We start from the raw sequence: 23,972 nt of genomic DNA, 5'->3' as shown, positions 1-23,972 counted from the left end.
AGACGTTTTCTGCCTACCACCGGTTTTGAACAAGTATTTTTGCCAACATACCGAGGGTAGGTTGAAGTCCCCACCAACTATAACCGTATGAGTGGGGTATTTATTTGTTACGAGACTCAAACTTTCTCTGAACTGTTCCGCAACTGTATCATCGGAGTCTGGGGGTCGGTAGAAGGAGCCAATTATTAACTTAATTCGGCTGTTAAGTATAACCTCCACCCATACCAATTCGCACGGAGTATCTACTTCGACTTCACTACAAGATAAACCACTACTGACAGACACAAACATTCGACCACCAATTCTGCCTAATGTATCTTTCCTGAACACCGTCTGAGACTTCGTAAAAATTTCTGCAGAACTTATTTCAGGCTTTAGTCAGCTTTCTGTACCTATAACGATATCAGCTTCTGTGCTTTCTATTAGCGCTTGAAGCTCAGGGACTTTTCCAGCGCAACTACAACAATTTACAACTATAATTCCGATTATTCCTTGATCCAAGCACGTCCTGTAATTGCCATGCACCCTTTGACTTTGCAGTCCACTCCGTACTTTCCCGAGGCCTTCTAACCTAAAAAACCGCCCAGTCCACGCCACACAGCCTCCGCTACCCGTGTAGCCGCCAGCTGAGTGTAGTGAACTCCTGACCTATTCAGCGGAACCCGAAACTCCACCACACTATGGGGCAAGTCAAGGAATCTGTATCCAACACGGTCGCAAAACCGTCTGAGCCTCTGATTCAGACCCTCCACCCGGCTCTGCACCAAAGGTCCGCAGTCGGTTCTGTCAACGATGCTGCAGATGGTGAGCTCTGCCTTCATCTCGTAAGCAAGACCGGCAGCCTTCACCAAATCAGATAGCCGCTGGAATCCAGAGAGAATTTCCTCAGATCCAAAGCGACACACGTCATTAGTGCCGACATGTGCCACCACCTGCAGCTGGCTGCACCCTGTGCTCTTCATGGCATCCGGAAGGACCCTTTCCATATCAGGAATGACTCCTCCCGGAATGCACACGGAGTGCACACTGGATTTCTTCCCCTCCTTAGCTGCCGTATCCCTAAGGGGCCCCATTACGCGCCTAACATTGGAGCTCCCAACTACCCAGTAAGCCCACCCTCTGCGATTGCCCGGACCTTGAAGGCTGAGAATGATCCTGTGAAACAGGGCAGGCAGCTGCATCTGGCTCAGCCAGAGACAGTGCCTGAAACCGGTTTGTCAGACGCACCGGGGAGGCTTTCTGATCAGCCTCCGGGGACGCCTTTCACTGCCTGCCACGCCTTGGAACGACCTCCCAATCAACCACAGGCGAGGGCTCAGCCCCACTGCGGGCAGCAACCGGGGCAACCACAGTGGCAAACCGATCTGGGGACAGCTGCACGACCGAAGTCAGCGCCGATTGCAGCTGTGAGCGAAGGGATGCCAAGTCAGCCCTCATCCGAACACAGCAATTGCAGTCCCTGTCCATTCTAATCGATGTTGAACAACAGTTACTGAAACACGAGTCCGTGCCTAGATAACGCAAGTGAAACACGCAAAGAATGTATCAACTAACCTGTACAAATGCCTAAACGACTGCGCTACAATCTGCTGAATTTACGATTACAGTAACAAAAACTCGAAATTGCACCTCCTATACGAAACTCACACGCAATTTAAATAAGAATCTACCAAGTAAACACTAAAGCGCGATGCTACAACTGTCAAATACTATAATACGCCCGAAATATATGAATTAAACAATGCAAGTACCCAAAAACACGCAAAGAAATTAATTAAACTATCTAACAAATAAGTAAGCTAGGGTTATACGACTTGCTGCTGCAGCTGCTTATCCAACGGCGGCAGGGAGCACAATGGCTGTGACCAACCGACACTGGCTGTTCAAAACAAAAAGAGAAGACAGACGACTACGCGAATTTACAATATTCAGGTACTAAGGCGCGATGCTACAACCCTCAAATACTATAATACGCCCGAAATATACACTCCTGGAAATTGAAATAAGAACACAGTGAATTCATTGTCCCAGGAAGGGGAAACTTTATTGACACATTCTTGGGGTCAGATACATCACATGATCACACTGACAGAACCACAGGCACATAGACACAGGCAACAGAGCATGCACAATGTCGGCACTAGTACAGTGTATATCCACCTTTCGCAGCAATGCAGGCTGCTATTCTCCCATGGAGACGATGGTAGAGATGCTGGATGTAGTCCTGTGGAACGGCTTGCCATACCATTTCCACCTGGCGCCTCAGTTGGACCAGCGTTCGTGCTGGATGTGCAGACCGCGTGAGACGACGCTTTATCCAGTCCCAAACATGCTCAATGGGGGACAGATCCAGAGATCTTGTTGGCCAGGGTAGTTGACTTACACCTTCTACAGCACGTTTGGTGGCACGGGATACATGCGGACGTGCATTGTCCTGTTGGAACAGCAAGTTCCCTTGCCGGTCTAGGAATGGTAGAACGATGGGTTCGATGACGGTTTGGATGTACCGTGCACTATTCAGTGTCCCCTCGACGATCACCAGAGGTGTACGGCCAGTGTAGGAGATTGCTCCCCACACCATGATGCCGGGTGTTGGCCCTGTTTGCCTCGGTCGTATGCAGTCCTGATTGTGGCGCTCACCTGCACAGCGCCAAACACGCATACGACCATCATTGGCACCAAGGCAGAAGCGACTCTCATCGCTGAAGACGGCACGTCTCCATTCGTTCCTCCATTCACGCCTGTTGCGACACCACTGGAGGCGGGCTGCACGATGTTGGGGCGTGAGCGGAAGATGGCGTAACGGTGTGTGGGACCGTAGCCCAGCTTCATGGAGACAGTTGCGAATGGTCCTTGCCGATACCCCAGGAGCAACAGTGTCCCTAATTTGCTGGGAAGTGGCGGTGCGGTCCCCTACGGCACTGCGTAGGATCCTACGGTCTCGGCGTGCATCCGTGTTTCGCTGCGGTCCGGTCCCAGGTCGACGGGCACGTGCACCTTCCGCCGACCACTGGCGACAACATCGATGTACTGTGGAGACCTCACGCCCCACGTGTTGAGCAATTCGGCGGTACGTCCACCCGGCCTCCCGCATGCCCACTATACGCCCTCCCTCAAAGTCCGTCAACTGCACATACGGTTCACGTCCACGCTGTCGCAGCATGCTACCAGTGTTAAAGACTGCGATGGAGCAAACTGACTGACACTGACGGCGGCGGTGCACAAATTCTGCGCAGCTAGCGCCATTCGACGGCCAACACCGCGGTTCCTGGTGTGTCTGCTGTGCCGTGCGTGTGATCATTGCTTGTACAGCCCTCTCACAGTGTCCGGAGCAAGTATGGTGGGTCTGACACACTGGTGTCAATGTGTTCTTTTTTCCATTTCCAGGAGTGTATGAATTAAACAATGCAAGTACCCAAAACACGCAAAGAAATTAATTAAACTATGTAACAAATAAGTAAGCTAGGGTTATACGACTTGCTGCTGCAGCTGCTTATCCAACGGCGGCAGGAGAGGCTGTTATGGTGGTACCATAGCTAAACAACAAAAAACATTAAGACAGCTGATAAAAGCTCTGATCATGAATCCTGAAAGGTTCTTCAAAATGTGAATAAGGTGCTGGTGCCTGTCCAAGTGGTCATTGTGGAAATACAGGCAATTATGGAGTTATTTGCTGGAGTACCCATGTCAATAGTTTAACAGAGAAGGTTAAAAGCTAGAATCATGCATTATCGAAACATATTACAGGATATAGTAAAGGGTGGGGGTGGGGGGGGGGCGGCAGGTGCTTCACCAAGCACAGTTGGAATAATGTTTGAGTGATTTAATTGATGGATTAAATGTATGTATGGAAGAAGGTATTGGTAGAATGCGTGAGGTAGGACAGAAGCTGAATACTGATACACAGCTGCAAGTGACTGCAAAAGGCTAATACTATGTTAAAATTACAAATACTCTGCATAGTTTCTTTCTTTAAAAGCACTGTTCCCTCTTGTGATAATTTCATTATGATTATTGTTAAGTTTCTATGCACATTGGTAGATCTACAGGATAAAGATGAGGTTCCTGTGGTCAATGATAAGGATTTTCTAGCATTAATTGCCATGAAGGTTGAAGTTAGGTTTGCCCCAGTGTATTAAAAATAGCCATGGGTGATTCATTAGAGCAAGTAATTTGCCAAGTTGTTGTGGATACGATTCCTTGGTGAGCCTTGCCAGAGCTAGGATGTTTCCATCATGGACAAGAGAAAGGCTTGAATGAAACTACAGGAGATTATGTCCTTAGTATTAGATGGAGTGTTAGAACCCTCAGTCTAGTTTATAGTGAACAACAACAAGTGGTCAGTCATGCTGTGGAAGGTTTGAAACCTACTTATAGGCAAATGGTAGTTTTATGTCCAATACCAGTTACGTATCAACAACTAGACAAATTAATTTGACATATTCGAGATGTAACACATGATGACCAAAGATGGCCTCAAACACCTTATTAAGTATAAAACTAAAGTGAAACATTCCATACCAGTTAGGAAACAATCTTATGAGTTATCCCTGCCACATATGAACTAATTAAAGCAAATGATTGAAAAGATTATTCAGCAAGGGGTAACTTTCCCATCATCATCACTGTACTCAGCTTTGATATTTACTGTAGATAAGCCACAAGGTGAAGTTAATTACCACAAACTCAACAGAAAGATCATTTTGCATTTATTCCTTCTGCCACATTTCCACTCATCTTTTGCTTAGTTCACAGGGGCCAGTGGTTTTACAACTCTGAATTTGAACTAAGCATAACTTTTGAATAGTAATCAACATAATTTTCATGCAAAACAAAGCACAGAAGCTGCAGTCATAGACTACACCCAAGAAGTAATTAAAAATTTGGAGAAAAACAAAAGTGTAGTAGGAATCAATTTAGACCTATCTAAAGCTTTCGATATGGTCTGCCATGAAATCCTCCTTGATAAGCTGGAAGCAGCAGGTATTAGAGGAAGAGTTAAAATGCAGTTTGAGTCATATCTCAAAAACAGATCTCAGATTGTAGAGCTCACCACTGTAAATTCAAATAAAAAAATAAGGTTAGTTTCAGTAGCAAAAGAAGTTCCTTTAGGATTACCCCAGGGCAGCATCTTAGGGCCACTACTCTTTCTCATATATGTCAATCATTTACAGTTACAATATGATACAGCCAAAATTGTACTATATGCAGATGACACAAGTCTGATAGCGAGCGACTTTAAAAACTCATTACAGTCAACTACTGACAAAATCCTAATATGTATTGAGACTTGGTTCAGTGCAAATAAACTAAACTCAGTGCAAAGAAAACAAAGTACATACAGTTTGGTGAAATAATTCAGGATGAAGACATTAATCTAGAACTGGATGACAGACTAATAGAGAGAGTGTATTTTGCAAAAGTGTTAGGAATGCATATAGATGAAGCTATGAATTGAAAATACCATGTAAAATTTGTTACACACAGACTTAACTCAGCTTGCTTTGCACTGAGAGTTATTGCAAATGTCTGCGCTCTAGAAGGCAACAGAATGGCATACTTCGGATACTTTCATTCTGTTGCTTCATTTGGAATAGTGTTCTGGGCCAGCTCAAAATCTAATTTGAAAGACATTTTTATTTTACAAAAATGTGGTGTTCGAATAATTACCTACAGTCCGACACAAGCTCACTGCAGACCTCTTTTTCAAAAAGTTAGGAATACTTACTCTGCCATAAGTCTATATACTTAAATGTGCCCTCTTAACCAAAGCTAATCTAAGCAATCCCCACACAAATGCAGACGGTCACAACTATAACACAAGGAACAATAATCATCTCCACATAGAGCAAGTAAGAAGAACACGGACTCAGAAGCATGTAAGCCACATGGGCATTAAACTCTATAATGCACTGCCTCAGTACATTAAAGATTTAAAGGACAATACGAATTTTAAATTGGAACTTAGAAAATTTTTAATTGATAAATGTTGCTACTCAGTAAATGAATATCTTGAAGACCAAGAAAATGACTTTACAAACTAACCTCCAAAATTTTCTATCTTCGTTTGTTTCAGCTTTTATTATACTTTACCATCTGTAGTACTAGTTATATATTGTTACTGAGAAACAAACTGCTATAAACCATTCATGTGGAAAGAAACTGTAAGTTTGCTGTCATTTATTATAGACAATTTAATTTTGTACATTCTATATTTTAATTTCTGTGTGTGACAAATCCAATTGTAGACAATTTCATTTAGTATATTCTATATTGTTAATTTCTATGTATGACAAGTCCAATATCATTTGTACGATGACATGAATGCTAAATAAATAAATATTATCTGATACATTTAGATGAAGCTTCTAAACTGTTAATAGTTTTTAGAGCTGATTGATGAGAATCTGTCGTCAGCAGCCACAGACAGTGGTCATGTGTGTGAGCTACATTTGTGTGAATGTGTGTATGTATGTTGTCTGTTTCAGAAGGCCCTCTGGCTGAAAGCTTACAAATTTAGAAGTCTTTTTGTTGTGCCTGTCTGTGAGTCAGTATCTCCGCTATACGGTTAGTAGCAATCTATCCTTTGTTTTATAATATTGTCATTATTCCACCATGGACTTCACATTGTTTGGCAGAACTTTATTACTGATGGTTTGGCCAGTGGTTAAATGTATTGATTATCTGTCTGTGCTGCCTTGTGTTGGGTGCGTGTCTGTGCGTGGCAGCGTGTGCTGATTTGCAAATTTTTGAGAGGTTGGAAATGATTTATTAAGTGTTCAAAGATGCCATCCATCAGAAAATTCAATTACATTGTTAAAGGCAGTTATTTTTAATGTTTTATGTAAATTTGTTTGTTTTAAAGGATATTGAAAAATTTTAATTAATTCTTTAAAACGTTAAAATTCATGGACTACATCTCTTTTACGGTATCACTTACAATATTGTCACTTGTCAGATCATCAGTGTCGCCTAAAGGTGTGTGTCAGTTAAAAATGGGCATATTATTTATACAGTTCACTGTTTCAGAGGAAAGTGTTTGTCATGTCTGGTTGCATTCCACCCATTTGCAGCCTTTCTGCATTTGCCCATCATTGCCCCCACAGGCTAAGAAGCAGAAGTCCCGAAGACACAGGTTGACATATTTTCTGTTAAACATTTAAATAAAAAAGAATATTCAGCTCAACTGACTATAAGTCAGTAAAATCCAGCCCTCAACTCCCCAATCACATTCCATGGTACGTAGTCTATTTCTGGGTTTTTCTAAGACTTTTACTGTGTATTTCATAGTATTTCATTACAAAAACTTACTAAGTATGAAGAATCCTAAAGCAATGAAGTTATAAAATAAAAATTACTCTAAATTACATGAAAATGAGTGGTTCTTTAAGAAAATTTTGAACCGTTGTAGACATAGTACTGTGGCATTAATAACCACATCAACTGCATTATTATTCTAGTATAACAAATCACAGCATGTAAGAGATACAACAATTTGTTAAACTACAAAAGAAAGTGATTAGTTTCATTGCTGATTTGCCACCATGACAATCCTTCAACATAGTATACAGAGAACCAAATGTATTAACAGTTCCACCACTGTAGGTACATTACATACATACTACACAGTTGAAGTTCCAATGTCAAAATGCTTTAAAAATGAACTACTGTTCAAAATGACATAAAATTTAAATGGAATATTATTGAAGAAGGGGGAAACATTATGGAAACAAAGATAATTAACGAAAATGTTACCACTAGATGGAGTAATAAGTGGCAGAATATGCTAAACAGAAGATGCAGGGTACATGGCTGATCCTCAGTTTCCAACTGAGATACTTAGCTTGACTGTCTCACTGATGATCATATGTTGCTGGTAAAGTTCTTTCACAAGAACAGTGACTGTGGGACAGCAGCTCTATAGAAGTTCTGGACACTCAAGGTATGAAAAAAGGCATTGGTCTAATGTGTGCCAAGGGACTGGAGAAATTAATTACAAAATTAAAAAAAGACAGATGCTTTCATAGTGCAGTGTGGCAGAGGAAGGAAAACAACTGATCTCATGTCAGTAGAAAATGGGGCATTGCAGGATGGATCGAGTGGTGGTGTGCAAACATGAAGTACACATAGAATTGCCTAATATTTAGACTTACCTGTGAACATTCTATGAAACATCCTGCATTGCTATCCATACAAAATTAGCTTCATGCTGACCTGCTAGTAAGGAAAATGTCTGCTCTAGAATTTCTTGCTTATATGGAAGTGGACAATGTATGTCCATGGAATATTCTGTGGACAAAACAAAGCTCATTTCCATCTCCAAGCACATGTCAATACAGAGAAGTGCAAAATATGGGCAACAGAAAATCTGCCATCACATCATTTAGTATTGCTCCATTCTGGATTTTTAAAAAAGAGGAAATGGCTCCTGCAGGTCCTGTTATCTGTACTATCACTGTTAAATGCTATGAGAGTCTTCTGCACCTGAGCATCATTCCAATCCTTCAACAGTGCGAATGTGTGGGTAGAATGATTTTTATGCAAGATGATGCTCCTCCTTGTAGTGCACAGCCAGTGAAGCAGCGGCTGTAGAGGCATTTTAGAAATGCTAGAATTATCAGCCATCATTTCCTTACAGCCTTGCTGTCTGGATCACATGATCTTAAGCTTTGTGACTCCTGGTTACGAGACTACGTGAAAGATTCTGTGTTCACTGCTCCAATTACAAATGCAGCTGAACTGAAGGAAATAATTGCACAACACATTCTGAATATCATCCATGAGACACTCTGATCTGTTGTGGAGCGTGCTGCTTCTCAATTGCAATTTGTGGCAGAAAACGGAGATGGCATATTGACCATGTCTTGTACCATTCTCATGACAACTAGCAACTTATTGTTGCTTTATATTCAGGCCTCAGGAAAATTTGTAGTTGATGTTATGGTTGCTTTTTATAAAGTTTTCTGCCTCAGGACAATTAAAAAGCTGATTTTTCCCATCTGATGTGGCACAATCCTGCTATGGTGGAAGGGCTTACCTATCTAACAGCGCAGCAACCATTGAATGGCAAACATGCGCTGTCATGCACATTGCATAGTACTGCTGGTTTAATGTGCAACTCACACCATAGCCTTCGTATTACGATTTTGTAACTGAACCAATTTACATTATGATGATTACAGCACCATCTAGTGGGATTTTTTTGTTTTGTTTTCACAATGTTCCCCCCTTCTTTGACAATATTCCATTCAAATGTGATGTCATTCTGAACAGCAATTTTTTTATGGTGTTTTGAAACTGGAACTTTAATTATAATCACCCTGTATTGGAAACAGACACCTTCAGCATCATCATCACCATTTATTGCATCAATGCATCATCAGGAAAACAAAAGAAAAAACTCTACAGAAGGAAATTAATAAACTGTGCACTATGAAAAATATTATTAAAGAATACATTAGAAAAAGCACAATAAAGAAGGAATGTCAGCCAGTTGCAACAGCGAACATATCTACTGCAAAAGGTAGTCTATTGTTGCCGGCCTCAAGCTTAATCTATCACAACTATCAGCTCCACTTGTTTAAGGATGATCCCTTGGGCCTTTCACAGCATGTTGAGAAGGGACGACTGAGGGAGGAATCCATCAGCTTGAAAGATGTGGCCAAATCGCTGTAACCTCTTCTGACCTAATAGTCAGCCATTGTGTGGCTTCCTTTCATTCTTCATTCTTGTTTACCTTCCCCTTCCCTCCATAGATCTTTTAAAAGAACTTCCTCTTGAAGATGCACACTATTTCTTCAGTCACTGCTGATATTGCCCAGGTTTCATAACCATACAAAAGTACTGGCTGTACTGGTGTTATGTACAGCTCAATCTTATTCTTCTGTGATATCAGACATGATTTGAATTTTAGTATCTGCACAGGCATGATAACACTGCTATACATTTCTGTCAGGGTGGGTACATTGTTGGCCAATGATGACTTGACAATAACTGAGGAACAGAACTCTGGGGAGGGAAAAATATTTGCTGTGTGAGTCAATCTATGGGGAAGCAGAGTATCTGAAGCCACTTAGAGATGTGCAGGGGGAAAAACTAAACACACAGCTGGCATGGGCAGTGGACGACTGATCACTCAGCAACACTCAGCGTGAACTGCAAAGTGAGTTCCGTGGTGTTTGAACTCAGCATTAGCACTGGCCTGCTCAGCTTACTGCTGCATGTGGATAAACACTGTTGTCAGCAGTTCTGCCCATACTACACATCACATGTGCCCACCATGGCAGGTTTCCACACTACTCCGCTGTGATACCCTTTGCAACTTATCTACTTCCAACACTATGTCTACTGGAAGGGATACTAAGTCCCTCTCTCCTGAAATGGCCACAGGGCCAAAAATTACCAGTCTTGAGGTGTAACCTGTGGTGCAGGACTGTAAAGGCCACCAGAGAACCCGGCAGTGGACTGATCACCAATGGAAGTAAGGTTGGTGCCGCTGGCTCTGCTGGAAGGACAGGGTCTAGGGCAACATGGGGCCCACAAGCAGCAGTTGAAATGAGGCCACCTCCACCAATGAGGTTCGGGATGAGGCAGAGAGGGAGGAGAATGGTCAAAATCCATGGGCTCCACGTTGACAGGCACAGACATGAGCCTCACTGGGGACCAAAGCTTCAGGCAGTGGGAGGACTGTGGTGGGTGCTAGATTGGCAGCAACAGGGAGGCACAACACTGCAAGTGGGAGCCTGCCCCCAGAATAACATCACGACCAGTTATGTCCCAGCTCAATGCAAGACTATGGTGGTGATGCCCTAATAGGGTGCAGGAACAACTAATTTTCATTGTGGATTAGCTGCTCTCTACTGACATCCATCACAAACAACTGCTAACCTTTGTGATGGATCACAACACCCTGCAGTCACTCCTGTTGCTTGCCAAAGGACCAGGCCTAAATTGTAGCCCTGAAAGAAAAATATGAGAGGCCTCAGTGGCTCATAGCATGCAACTAGTGATGCAACAAACCCAGGAGATGCTGTGTCTGGCTCCCATGTAGACATTCTGCCAAACTTTCAACAATTGCATCATTATGGGAAGAGGCAGACATAGATTTCTTCTTTGGGTCTTTTGAATGTAGGTAAGAAGCACTCCATGTCCAAGTTAGAAACTGGGTGAAATTGGACAGATTTCAGATGCTGGTTATCACTGCAAACACAAAAGTCTTCAAACTCTCATCACACAAATTGCCTACCGTTATCAAATACAAGGTTCCTGGGGGTCCCTCGATGGCAAAAATAACTGATGACATATGTACAGAGGCAGTCGATAATGTGGAGGACAGCCTGGCTATGCACGGGAAATTGGATACTGCATTTAAAACCAAAAATGACATGCTGCTCAAATTTGAACCTGTGAAATCAACATGCACTCTGTCCTAAGGTGCTCCTGGATCAATTAAAAAGAAAACTGTGCACAGGCCCATCAAGCCCACACCAGGTGTTCGATGTCATGATCAATCACCAGCCAGTAGACGTGATGTCACACAAACATCTTCATGCGAGTCATATCTCAAGACCTGGAGTACATAGGGACGCAATTCTGGGGGATGATCACTGAGCAGCATTGTGTTTCCATGGCAAGCATGAAGACCCCCTAGGCAACATTGAGTCAATCTCATAGGAGAAAAAACATATGCTATGCCGGATCTGCACCAAAAGAGACACACTCTGGACAGCCAAAACAATTGTCCAGGAAAGCGGATCAGTGGTCATGGTAGTCATGACCTCAAGAGCTGTCAAGAGAAAATTGAACATTTTGCTGCAAGGTATCATCTAATGTGAACACTAGAGCCTCCTACCAATCAAACACCAGACCAGGTGCAACTAGTAGCTGTGAGAGTTAATCAGCATTGATATGCCAGGTGGTGGAGTGGTATTGAATATCATTACTACTGAGTAAGAGGGCCCACATCTGCAATCAGTGAGCAGTACTATCTGGCAGCTTGGAAAAAGGGCCATATAAGGAAACCAGTAGCTTGTCGCCAATGATGAGGAGGAATCTTTTTAACTTCAACCATAATTACTAGCAACCCTTTTTCCACAAAGTCAATAATTATGCTGCCTAGTAGATAGGATCTTTGACACATAAGCTATGGGGTCTTCAGAGCCATCTGGATTCTGTTGTGTCACGACTGCACCAATGACATACTGGGACACATGGAAGCCCAAGGTTAAAGGTTTACCTGGTGTAAAAGAAGCCAGATAGGGAGCAGAGCACAAGCACTGCTTGAGGGACTGAAAAGCCTGTTGACAATCCACATACCAGAAAAACTTAATGCCCTCCTGGTAAAGTTCGCTCCTTCAAGTCCTTGGGCGCCAGCAGGTTAATGATGACTTTGATGTGGTCACCTGCAGGGATGAGGGTTTGCTAAGTGCACGTCCCAAAAAATGCAACTTTGAAAAGAAAAAAAACTGCACTTTTTCAGTTTGCAAGAGAAGACATTTTCCCAGGATGTGTTAGAAAGCTGACTGAAAATGCCACTGCAAATGGGGGGAGCAGTCATGTATGTGTGAGGTGTGCTTGCTTGTGTGTGTGTTTTTTTTTTCTTTTCCGAAGAAGGCTTTGGTTGAAATCCAAGTGAACAACAGTATTTTTGTTGTACCTGTATGCAACTCAACATGTCATCTTTATGGTGAGTAGTAGTCTATCCATTTCATAATATTGTAGATTCCTTCTTCTAATGGTTCAGAGAATTTTACTGTATCAAACTCAGCCCACATCTGAGTTGTCACATTTGTTGAAATGTCATGATTCAGTAATTTCTCAAAATGGTTTCGAAAAAAGTTTGCCTGCTCTGATGGTCATACCACTTCACTGGTCTCATTCTCTAGAACCAACAGTATATTGTCAGTAGACCCCTCTGGAAAATCTTCAGGCCTAGAAATAAGAACATGATGACTAATTCCTGCAACTGCTATCAACAGACATTCACGGTGTTCTTGTTCCTTCTTCCTTATGAACTGATTTGTATTATGCCTCCCCTACAATCAACTATTTTGGTTTGTTTGCTGCTCTGGTCTCTACAGATTCCTGACATTCCTCTTTGAACCAAGGTTTGCTTCTGCTTTTTGGATTGCAAATGAACTCTTCATGTGCACTCACTGACATTGCATTTCACAATACCAACCCTGTGCCCTTGACATTGTTAGGATCCTCTGACATTGTTTGGTGTTGTGCGATTTTATCTTCATAGTGCTATCACACTTTGACATCTTCCAATTTATCTTTTTCAAAGCAGACCATAATTTCAGCATTACTTTGCCACTTGATAAACAGTTTCAGACTGTCTGACTGCCACCAAGAAAGACAAATTCATATATACCCCAAGGAAGGTTTCTACATTTTCAACACTTCCATGATGTCCTTCATCATTTAGAACATAGTTAAGTTCGTTCATTGTACAATGTCCTTCATCATTTAGAACATAGTTAAGTTCATTCATTGTATTCCCATCTGGGGACATCAAGGTAACCTCCTGAACTATTTTTCAGGGAAGTACATGCTTCTAACGGCCCTTCTCATTGTTTTGGCAAAGTTACTCAACCTGATGTCATTTTCGTTGCTTGTTTCATGGATACAGTCAGGATCAACTGTTGGACAATACTCATCTTCTGTTCTCACTTGGGTACCAAAGTCTTCTATTACCAACAGGATTGATTGTCATGGTAATCCATTCTCAAGCTCAAGGTAGAAAATATTGTTTGTTTTTTCATCACCATCCTCTGAAGGAGCATGACAGTTGGCTGAGCAGGTCCTGTATGGTTTAGCATTTAAAATCATCCAGCAGATGTAGTCATTTAGTGGAGACCATTTATCCACAGCCAGCATTATTTTATTGTGAACAGCAAATCCAACTCCTGAAGTCCAGTTTAACTTAGATTAATTTAGTTTACTTTTTAATAGTCTGTTGCAAGCAAAGTGAAAATTAATCTTCAGCAATCTCTGGCTCAAATTGAAGCCTGGGTGAGAAATAATGGTCTGAAATTAAATCTAACAAAGACACAAATCATTCACTTTACCACAAAACGAGCTCTACAGGATATACTAGAAATACCATATGAGGACAACCATCTCACCACCACAAAGTGTACCAAATTTCTAGGTGTAATGCTGAACAAAAATTTATCATGGACAGACCACATAGATGCCACGTGTCACTGTCTAAATAGTCTGATATTTGCAATGAATGTTATAAGCAGTATAACAGAAACACCAGTCAAAAAAGTTGTGTATCATGCATACTTTGTATCTATGATTAGATATGGTATAATTTTTGGGGGATCAGAGAAAACAAACTTACAGAGAGTCTTTAAGCTACAGAACAAAATCATCAGAGCCATGGCAGGTGCAGAAAAAAGACAATTGTGCAGACATCTGTTCAAGGCCCTTGATCTTATGAATGTTTCTGTGCTATATGTCTATGAGACAATTAAGTTTTCTAAATAAAACCCACAACATTTTGAGGATAACCTGTTTAAGCACAATTCTGAAACAAGAAACAAATACAGAATAAGTTACCAACTCACAGGCTAAAACTGCTGGAGAAGACATCTTACCATATGGATATGACACTGGGAAATAAAGTCTGTGAAAAATTTTAAAAATATGAACCAGTAGAATTTGGACATAACTTAAAAAAATACCTAGCAAGTAAACATTATTACAGTGTAGTAGAATTTATGACTTGACTGTCACAAATAACTGTGCCTGATGTTACATTTTATTCTGTCAGGCTAAAAAAGTACTTTTAATACTTATTCTTAATTTTACTTTGTTTTCAACATGATTATTTTAAATGATTTTGTGGTACTTAAAATTACAGAATACCTGTAATTATTCTGTAAACTTACAATTAGAAGTAGCTTCAAATGACGAGTCACCTATGTTCCAATCACCTGATTTTATATGACATGTTATGTGATAATAAAGTTTCTATTCTATTCTTTTCTATTCTGTCCATAAATCATATTTTACAATGATATTAGACATGTCATGTTAGCAGTTTTATACAGAAATAAAACAAATTTCTCTAAAATTTGTCATTTACACAAAAACAATTTTTGTGTAATAATGTGTCATAGATAATCAATATTAACATACAATGACAAAATGTACTAACAGTCTACATTAATTTATGTAACAGTCTTATATACTTAAGGAAAGACTACAAAGTTACATATTTTTTGCCATACTGCTGAAAAATACTAACATATTTAGACAAAATAAAAACTAATTTTTAGGTCATATATGATAGCTACATTGCAGAAAATATTTTGACATGTACACATAGAGAAAACTCACTTAAATTATATCTGCACCAATAAAGTTAGTCTTTATGTTCTCTCCTGTATTTTCTGCACCACACTTTGTTTTCCACTTCCTTCTTCCAGGAAATTTGTTTCCACAGAAAAAGAAAGTGTTTTACTCCATTTCCAACTTAACATTTGTCACATGGATTTGCCTGCAAGTACTTCTTTACCTTATACCAGCATCCAGAGATGAGACGTTCCTTCAGTTTTCTTTTGAAGGTGCTCACTTCCTTTATGCTCTTTATGCTAAGTGGCAATCTGTTATAAAATAAGCTTCCTGCATTTATAGGGTCTCTATCTGTCATTTTCAAACTTTTGCTGCAAATATAGTAGTTATCTCTAGTTCTTGTGTTGTGGTCATGTAAATCTCTGTTTAGAGGTGCTGTGCAGTTTTCCATTAAAAGAAGTATTGTATCATGTATGTACAAAGTTGGCACAGTCAATATTTTCAATTATTTGAATTTGTTTATGTAGCATTGCCATGGCATTAGCTTAGATACGCATGTGATGGCTTTCATTTGAAGTTTTAAGATTATCTGAATGTGTACATCTGCTGCTCCTCCCCATACTGGTCTAGTGAGGGAAGATAAGTCCTTGCTAAACTTTAGCAAGGTTTCTGTGTTCACCATGTAGCATATTCTTTTCATTAAGAATATATTTGTACTTATTTTTGAACAGATCTTATCAATTTGGTTTTCCCATGCCAGAAATTCGTCCACCTCAATTCTCAGAAACCTATTAGAGTCTACTTCTTCTAAGTCTGCATCACAATGCTCAGAAGAAATTCCTCTGAGCTATTAGTTCTGTTTGCTTCAAAATTTGGTACACCTAGTTTTTTTCCTGTTGATCAATAAATTATGTTCTCTAAAATTTCCAGATTCCTACTGGCTCAGTTTTCCAAATCCTCCACTGAGATCATTGATGTTGAAGAGTGTGTGAATATCTCAAATCATCAGAACTCTCTGAGTAAATTTTTTTTTTCTGAAGTACTAGCAAAAATCATACATATAAAAATTGATTGTTCTGCATAGTTGAACAGTGATATATGTAACTATATTCCAAGAATTAAGAATCACTAGCACATGAAAAACAGCTTAATTTGACCAACAAAGTGCTTGTAATTGCATGTTGCATTTCACACAATAACTTCCCCATAGTCATCGTAAAGATAACACGATGAGATGCTGACAGGCACAATGAGCTGTCTGAGAATTTTTCTGCTGGTGTTTCTCTTTTTTCAAATGCTTGGGAGAAGTGACACTCTGTTCATAAGAGATAGAAAGAAAAAGTGTGGTAACAAGACTCAGCATATGGGATGAGTGAAAAAATGGCTGTTTGCAATTCTGTGTAGATAATAGAAGTTTAAAAATATTTTTATTTATAAAAAATTCTTTTAGTGTTAATATAAATAGCTTAATTGCAGAACTGTTTTAGCATAATTTTGCTTATGTCTGCATTATGGAATGTTTTTGATGCTGTCTGTTAGATCTTATCTCTGTAAAAGTAATACCATTTACTTCATCTTTCTCTTTATTCATTACTACTTGTTTATCCTTCATCTTTGTTTGCAGTGTTCAGACTGCCCTGTCTTAACTGATCTCTCTTGTCCTGAATGCCACACCTAATTTTTCATTTTTTATTCTCGTTGATTTTCACCATTTGATTGTTGCTTTTCATATTGTCCTACCGCACTGTGATTTTCCTCCATTTTGGTCCTCTCTTTTACTGGATATTGTCCCAGTATATGAAGATAATTTAATTTTGGAGAACCTATTTCTTATATAGACTGGGCATAAATGCAGGAAATCTTTCTTTTATAATTCACATTTGAATAGTAGGAGACAAAAGAAAAATATTTCTAGGTTCTATGCTGCAATATTGCCTTTTTTATAAGCACTCACAAGATAATTTCATTGTTGTTTTAGTATGTACTTTTATTTATTACTTTTTTAACTCTGTTGTATACCAAGAGTGTCACCAGCTCTACATGGTCACTACCCCTAAAATACTGCAATCTGGGAAGAACCTCACACATTGAATTATTATTCTACAACCTAAGTGTGTGTATTCAGTTCATAAACAATTTTACAAATAATTAGCAACTCCTAATTTTCTGTTAATGAAATAAGGTATGCTATTTGTACTATGTATAATGAAGTAAGTGTTACCTGCCCATGTGATGTATTCTCATGTTAGTACTCTCTTATATTTGTATGATGCTTCTTAAAATTCAGTTTCACTAATCCTTTAATTAAAGGTTACAGCAATGTTTAAGTGTCATTCGAAACATTATGTAAATGAGATGGATTTCTGTAAAAACAATATATTTGCACCAATTCTGTGATTTTTATTCCAAATATTAAAAATAAATAGAAATATATACTACAAGTGAAAACTGGTCCTTTTTTAGATTGGTTTGATGCTGGAGAGATTTACCTGGTTGCAGAACCACAGTTGATTCTGCTGACTGGCGTGGATGTTGCAAGTGTACCAATTCTATAAGGTGAAAACTCAGGCAATGACGTGTTTGGAGACAAATTTCGTGGAAGAGAAATCCTGTTGGTTGTCATGAGGGTTCTCTGTAGCTGTGATGCCTAAAAATCAGTACTAAATATAAATCAAAATGTAGAAGGATTCAGGAAAACAATAGTTGAAGGATACGTAAGAAATCATGTCCAAGGACTTAAATTAGTGTATATATGGAAGTATAGTGGATATGTGGGATGATAGTTATGCTTATTGTTAACAAAAAGAAAATAGTAGCTGAGCTTATGAATTTTGTCTCTTCCTCAGAGCATACATATCCACATGTATTTACACAAATTTACATTCTCCTGACACAGCAAAGTAACTTAGATTTATATGTTATCCCTTTGTATTAGCCATGAACTATCACTTAAAACTGAAAATTGACTGAGTGAATATGCTTTAAACATTTTCACTTCTTCAACTTGCTTTTCTGGTTTTGATACCTTATAGTTTAAAAAAATTATTAGCCGAATACCAGGCAGTGTCCTGATGTCTATTTAATCCACCTCCTCCTTCCTTCTCTCCTGCCCACTTCCTCCTCCTTTTATCTGTCCATCTCTTCCTTCCGTCGTCTCTATCCACCTTGTCCATCCCCAACTGTAAGAAATCATCTCTTAGCGCCCCTCTCTCTGTCCATCTGCTTCTTTTCCTCTCTGCTTCCATGTGTGCCTCTTCCCTCTGTTCATGTGCTCCTTCCCCTTTGCTCATCTCATTCTCTCCTATCTCCTCACCACCATTCTCTGACTATACCCTCCACCTCCCCTCCCTGTTCACCTACTCTTCCCCTCTCTCCCTGTTCATCACTCATCACCTGTCTGTCTATTCCTGCTCCCACTCTCTGTCCATCTCCTCCTGTTCCTCTCCCTGTCCATCTGCTACCCCATCTCTCTGTCCGTCTGCTCCTCCCTCTCTATTATATCATCTGTGCTCCTCCCTCATCTGTCGATCTGTTCCTTCCCCTTCTGTCCATCTCCTCCTCTCCCTCCCAGTCCTTCTCCTCCTTCCCCCTTTCTCTGTTCAGTTTCTCATCTCCCTCGCTTTGTCCATCTCATCTTCCTTCTTTTCTCTATCCACCCCCTCTCCCCCCTTCCCAGTCCATCTCATCTCCTTTCTCTTTCCATTTCCTCCAACCCCTTCCCCTGACCATCTCCTCCTCTTTCTCTGTCCACCTCCTCCACTTTCCATTCTCAGTTCATTTTGTGTCCATCTCGTCCCACCTCCCCTCCCCATTATCTGTGCCCACCTCCTCCTTCCCCCTCTCTGTTTGTCTGTCTCCCCACCCTTCCATCTCTTTCTCCCCTTTCTCTCTCCACATTATCACCCCTGACCCCAATAGGAGGTTGCTCATTCTTATGCCACAATATTACTTTCCAGACAGCAGGTAATAAGAATACCAAGCTTGGTTCAAATCGATCCAGAGGTTTTGAAGGAACTTCCCCCCTCCCCCCCCCCCCAACCCCACCTCAAACACACAGCTCTTATTATCTACTTACTTGTCACATATATATTTAACATATTTCACTCATATTTGTACACACATTTATGGTCTATCTCTTGTGAATTTCACCCTGCAGTTCCATTGTTACACAGCTCAATGTTTATACTCAATATCTCTTGCACTGAGTGTCATAAAATGATATAATTTTGCAGGTACATCCAATGGTGAACGTGAAGCATGTCTTCAAAATGTGTTGTGAATAAAGTTAGTAGTAAAGAAGTAATAAATCAAAATGTAATACATGATGCAGCAGTTTTTCATACATCTCAGTGTTTATGAAGTCATATCCCCTGAGCTATGTGTCACACAATTATATTTTTGCAGGTACATTTTGCAGTATATGTGAATATTGTCTGAAAAAGGTATTGGAAATAATGTTAGTAAAAAGCTAATTAATTAAAAGGTCATGCTTGGTGTGGCAGCATGAGCAGCAAGAATTTAGGAAGTGATAAGCTTTTCTCTGTCCATCAGTTTATTTTGTATCATGACTCCAGTAGTACATTGTTGATGAGACATTTAATTCAACTTAATTCCACCTCTCATACACTATATTTCATTCTCAGCTTATTTATTTGTCTCATGTTCCTTGGGAGTAAGTTAGACAAAATATCTCAGTCATGAAATACGACAATACATAATTCTTCAAAACATTAAAAAACAAATAAGAAAACTAAATACATGTGATAATATGCACAAATGATTAACACATTACACCAAAATGCTTTGAATTACTATTAACAGCTCCTTACAAAAGAAAAGGAATGTTATTAGAAAGAAGCTTTTCAACTTATATTTTAAAATCTGAAGTTTATCTCTCAATTTTTTGAGGTCTCCAGGAAATCTACTGAAAGCATAACAAACAAAATAGTAAACACCTGTATTACTAAAGTTAAGGAAGTGTTATGAAAGTGTACATTGTTTTTGTGTTGAATGTTCAATGACTGATTTGTGTAGTTATTTTTGAATATGTCTAAATTATTAACCACAGGCCCATGAACATGTATGTGTCAGAAATGGCAAAGTTAGAATTCCAAGACAGTTAAACAATGGTCTGCATGAAGTTTATGAACTGACACCAGAAAATGTCTTGAGGTGAGAATATTTTTATGTAAGGGCAAAGAGTTGTGCCAAAACATAGTCCACAGGAGATAATAAAGTGAAAGTAAGCAAAGCCATTGATGATTCACATTTCAACATCAGAGAGAATGGTGATTATTCTTACAAAAAACTGAAGCATGGGGTTTCTTCTGTAGAGTATTAATGTGATGTATCTAAGAAAGCTATTTGTTTACTTTATGTGCTAAGACTTTAAAATGTGTGATCAGATTTGAGATTTATCTCCTGATAATAAAGAGTTTTGTGTCACAAACTGAATCCCCTATTTGCTAAATTATTTACATTAGAGTCCATGTCTTCCACAATGACTCTTGCATCTGTGACAAAGTAAGAATGCTGTGAAATGCAACTATGCACCTGTCAGCTACATTATTTAAAGTAGTCTCTGCTGTACTTCCACACCCCATTTTTCAGTCAGTATCACAATGCAGTATGTCAACACTGAGGACAACAAATGAAGAAATAAAGAAGTAGAACTGTCACATATCGTGCCCCAATGTGAGGAATATTGTAGGTAGCCACTATAAAAGACGACTCACGAATTTTGAACAGTGAACTCAACAGCGGTTTACAGTGCAGTGGTGCAACAGCCAATCAGTGCATGGGTTTCATCGCCACAGTATAATAGCAACCAATCAGTGAGCGGGTTCTATGGAAGGAGCTATTGAGTACAGGAGCAGTCAAGCAGCATGCAGGTGGATACAGCTCACCAAGATAAACAAGATGCCTCACCAAGAGAATTTCAACTCGCAGCAGACTACAAATCAAGATGACAACTGCAGCAGCAGCAGCCGAATGATTTAAAAACAAGGTAATTTCATACCAAAAGCCATTTCATATTAAGTGATACATAATGAGTGGCCTTAATGTACAAGACAGTGTGATGTGAGGCAAGGCACAGCAGTGGCTTGGTTCAGTAGACAACAGTGCTCATAAATCAGACATGAATGTAACTTTGAATTATGGGGACAAAAGTCGTATTGTAGATGAAATGATAAAAGCGTCATCTAAAGTGTGTGGTGATGTGAGGAAAACGGACAAAAACAGTACTGAAGTGGTTGAAATCATTAAGGTTAAGGAGGAGGAACCTAGTAGCGAAAGTCAGCAAGGGCAAAAGTTTATGGCAGACGAAAATTTGGAAGCGATGTTAAGGCAAATTATGATTAGTTTGAATAATATTAGTACAAAAGAAGACATTAGTAGTATGAAAAAAGACATTAGTAGGGTTGAAAATATTATGATACATTCGTAGTATTAAGACTGACATGACTAGCCTAAAAGATGAACTGAAATTAAAAAGGAAATTAAGGTAATTAGCTCTAGTCTTTGAGAATTAAATAAGAAAGTTGAGGCATTAGGGAAAGATTGTGACAAAAAGATAAAGAAAATAATACTCAATACTAATAAGAAATTAACATTGAGTTGTAAATGTGTAGAAGAGAGAGATAAACTTTGTGATGACAGTAGTAGGAAGGTGGAGGTTTTTGAGAAACAATGTGCTGAAAATAGGGTTACACTTGAGAACCAAATTGATCAGGTTAAAAATGATTTTGAAACGGATGTAGAAACCAAGTGTGCAGTAGTGGTAGAGGAAAAACTGGTAAAAGTAAATGAAAATGTAGATTCAAAATTGACAGAAATGGAGAAAAACTTGGAAGAGGTACAAAATCTAAAGCACAGAAAAAGTAAGTCTGATAATCATTTTGGTAAGCAGGATGATAGTTTTTCCAGAGAAAAGATTAATGAGGATTTGTTTCACAAAGAAGATCACATGATAAGTAAAAAAAAGTGTACTGAAGGGTATCAACCTGTAATAACAGCAAGTGCACAATGTATACATGTTAAGTGTTTACTGGACATTGGTAGTGACTTGAATGGCATTTCACAGGCATTTTTTGAACCTATTAAGAAAACAGAGGGTAAAGTAGTGATGCATGTTTCTGGAATAAATATTATTGATGCTACTGGCAAGCTATCAAAGAGTACCGTAAGAATAAAGCTCAGATATAACAGTTTAATAATAGCTAGCCTGTACAGATCCCCTAACAGTAACATGGAAGAATTCATTTGCCATTTAGAGGAACTTATTGATAAACTCTCACCTCATAAAAAACAGACTATAATAGTAGGGGATGTGAACATTGACTCCTTAACTAATAGTGTAAGTTACCTTAGATATATTGATAGATTATAGTCCTATAATTACAACCATGTGAATTCAACACCAACAAGAATTACAGGTGACTCTCACAAATGTACTGACCATGTTATTACAAACTTAAGTAAGGAGGACCTTGTAGATGGAACTGTTGAGAACCACATTTCGGATCATAGTGAATTAGTCCTTTGTGTCTGTGTGTATGGATGTGTGTGTGTGTGTGTGTGTGTGTGTGTGTGTGTGTGTGTGTGTGTGTGTGTGTGTGTGTGAGTGAGTGTATACCTGTCCTTTTTTCCCCTTAAGGTAAGTCTTTCCACTCCAGGGATTGGAATGACTCCTTACCCTCTCCCTTAAAACCCACATCCTTTCATCTTTCCCTCTCCTTCCCTCTTTCCTGATGAAGCAACCGCCGGTTGCAAAAGCTCGAAATTTTGTGTGTTTTTTTACTGTGCCTATCTACCGGCGCTTTCCCGCTTGGTAAGTCTTGGAATTCTTGTTTTTTAAAAAAATATGTCTGCTTGTGTCTGTATATGTATGGATGGATATGTGTGTGTGTGTGTGAGAGAGAGAGAGAGAGAGAGAGAGTATATACCTATCCTTTTTTTCCCCCTAAGGTAAGTCTTCCCGCTCCCAGGATTGGAATGACTCCTTACCCTCTCCCTTAAAACCCACATCCTTTCATCTGCCCTTCTCCTTCCCTCTTTCCTGACAAAGCAACCGCTGGTTGCGAAAGCTTGAAATTTTGTGTGTGTATTTTTTTATTGTGCCTATCCACCGGCACTTTCCCGCTTGGTAAGTCTTGTAATACACACACACAAGCAGACATTTGTAAAGGCAAATATATTAGATGGAATACAGTGAAGTAATAGTTTCTCTAAGTGATAATTTTGTCTGACCGGTAATGAGAGATAAGTTTGCCTTAGCATAAGGATCTGTTACTGGGGAGTGTTTTTCAGTAGAATCAATTGTACGTTACATAAGCAGAGCAGGTGTTTTTTTATTAGATAATAAAACTATAATGAAATAATGTATAATGTTAGGGTCTTAATGGTTAAGGAGCCTGTCTCAGCAGTAGGTATATTTTTTGAGAATGCACTCCACTAGCTAATGAGGTAAGAAAGGCAAGTAAAGTAATGTGCTAACAGACATTATTACAAACAAATGTGGTGTAACTGTATTGATGATCTACTTTTTGAATTAGGCAACATTGGGTACTGTTTATATTGTACAATTCATGACACTGCAGCTGGAATGCAGAAAGAGCAATGTCTTAATAAGGTACAAGTCATATAATGCAGCATCATTGGAT

At 39.4% G+C, this 23,972-nt stretch overlaps 1 protein-coding gene across 5 annotated transcripts in view; it reads right to left on the bottom strand.

Moving 5' to 3' along the window:
* The window catches only part of LOC126272719 (zip homologous protein 2-like), a 136,967-nt gene that overhangs the window by 43,048 nt on the left and 69,947 nt on the right, over positions 1–23,972 (bottom strand). For all 5 annotated transcript variants that reach the window (XM_049975764.1, XM_049975760.1, XM_049975761.1 and 2 more), the window contains exon 6: positions 17,799–17,956. In XM_049975764.1, coding sequence (XP_049831721.1) covers positions 17,799–17,956 — 158 coding nt within the window. The remainder of the gene's footprint in view (positions 1–17,798; positions 17,957–23,972) is intronic.

The sequence above is a fragment of the Schistocerca gregaria genome, chromosome 5 (genome assembly GCF_023897955.1).
Source record: "Schistocerca gregaria isolate iqSchGreg1 chromosome 5, iqSchGreg1.2, whole genome shotgun sequence".
Taxonomy (NCBI): Eukaryota; Metazoa; Arthropoda; class Insecta; order Orthoptera; family Acrididae; genus Schistocerca; species Schistocerca gregaria.
Note: the sequence above shows the minus strand (reverse complement) of the source record. Positions and strands in the feature narration are given on the sequence as shown.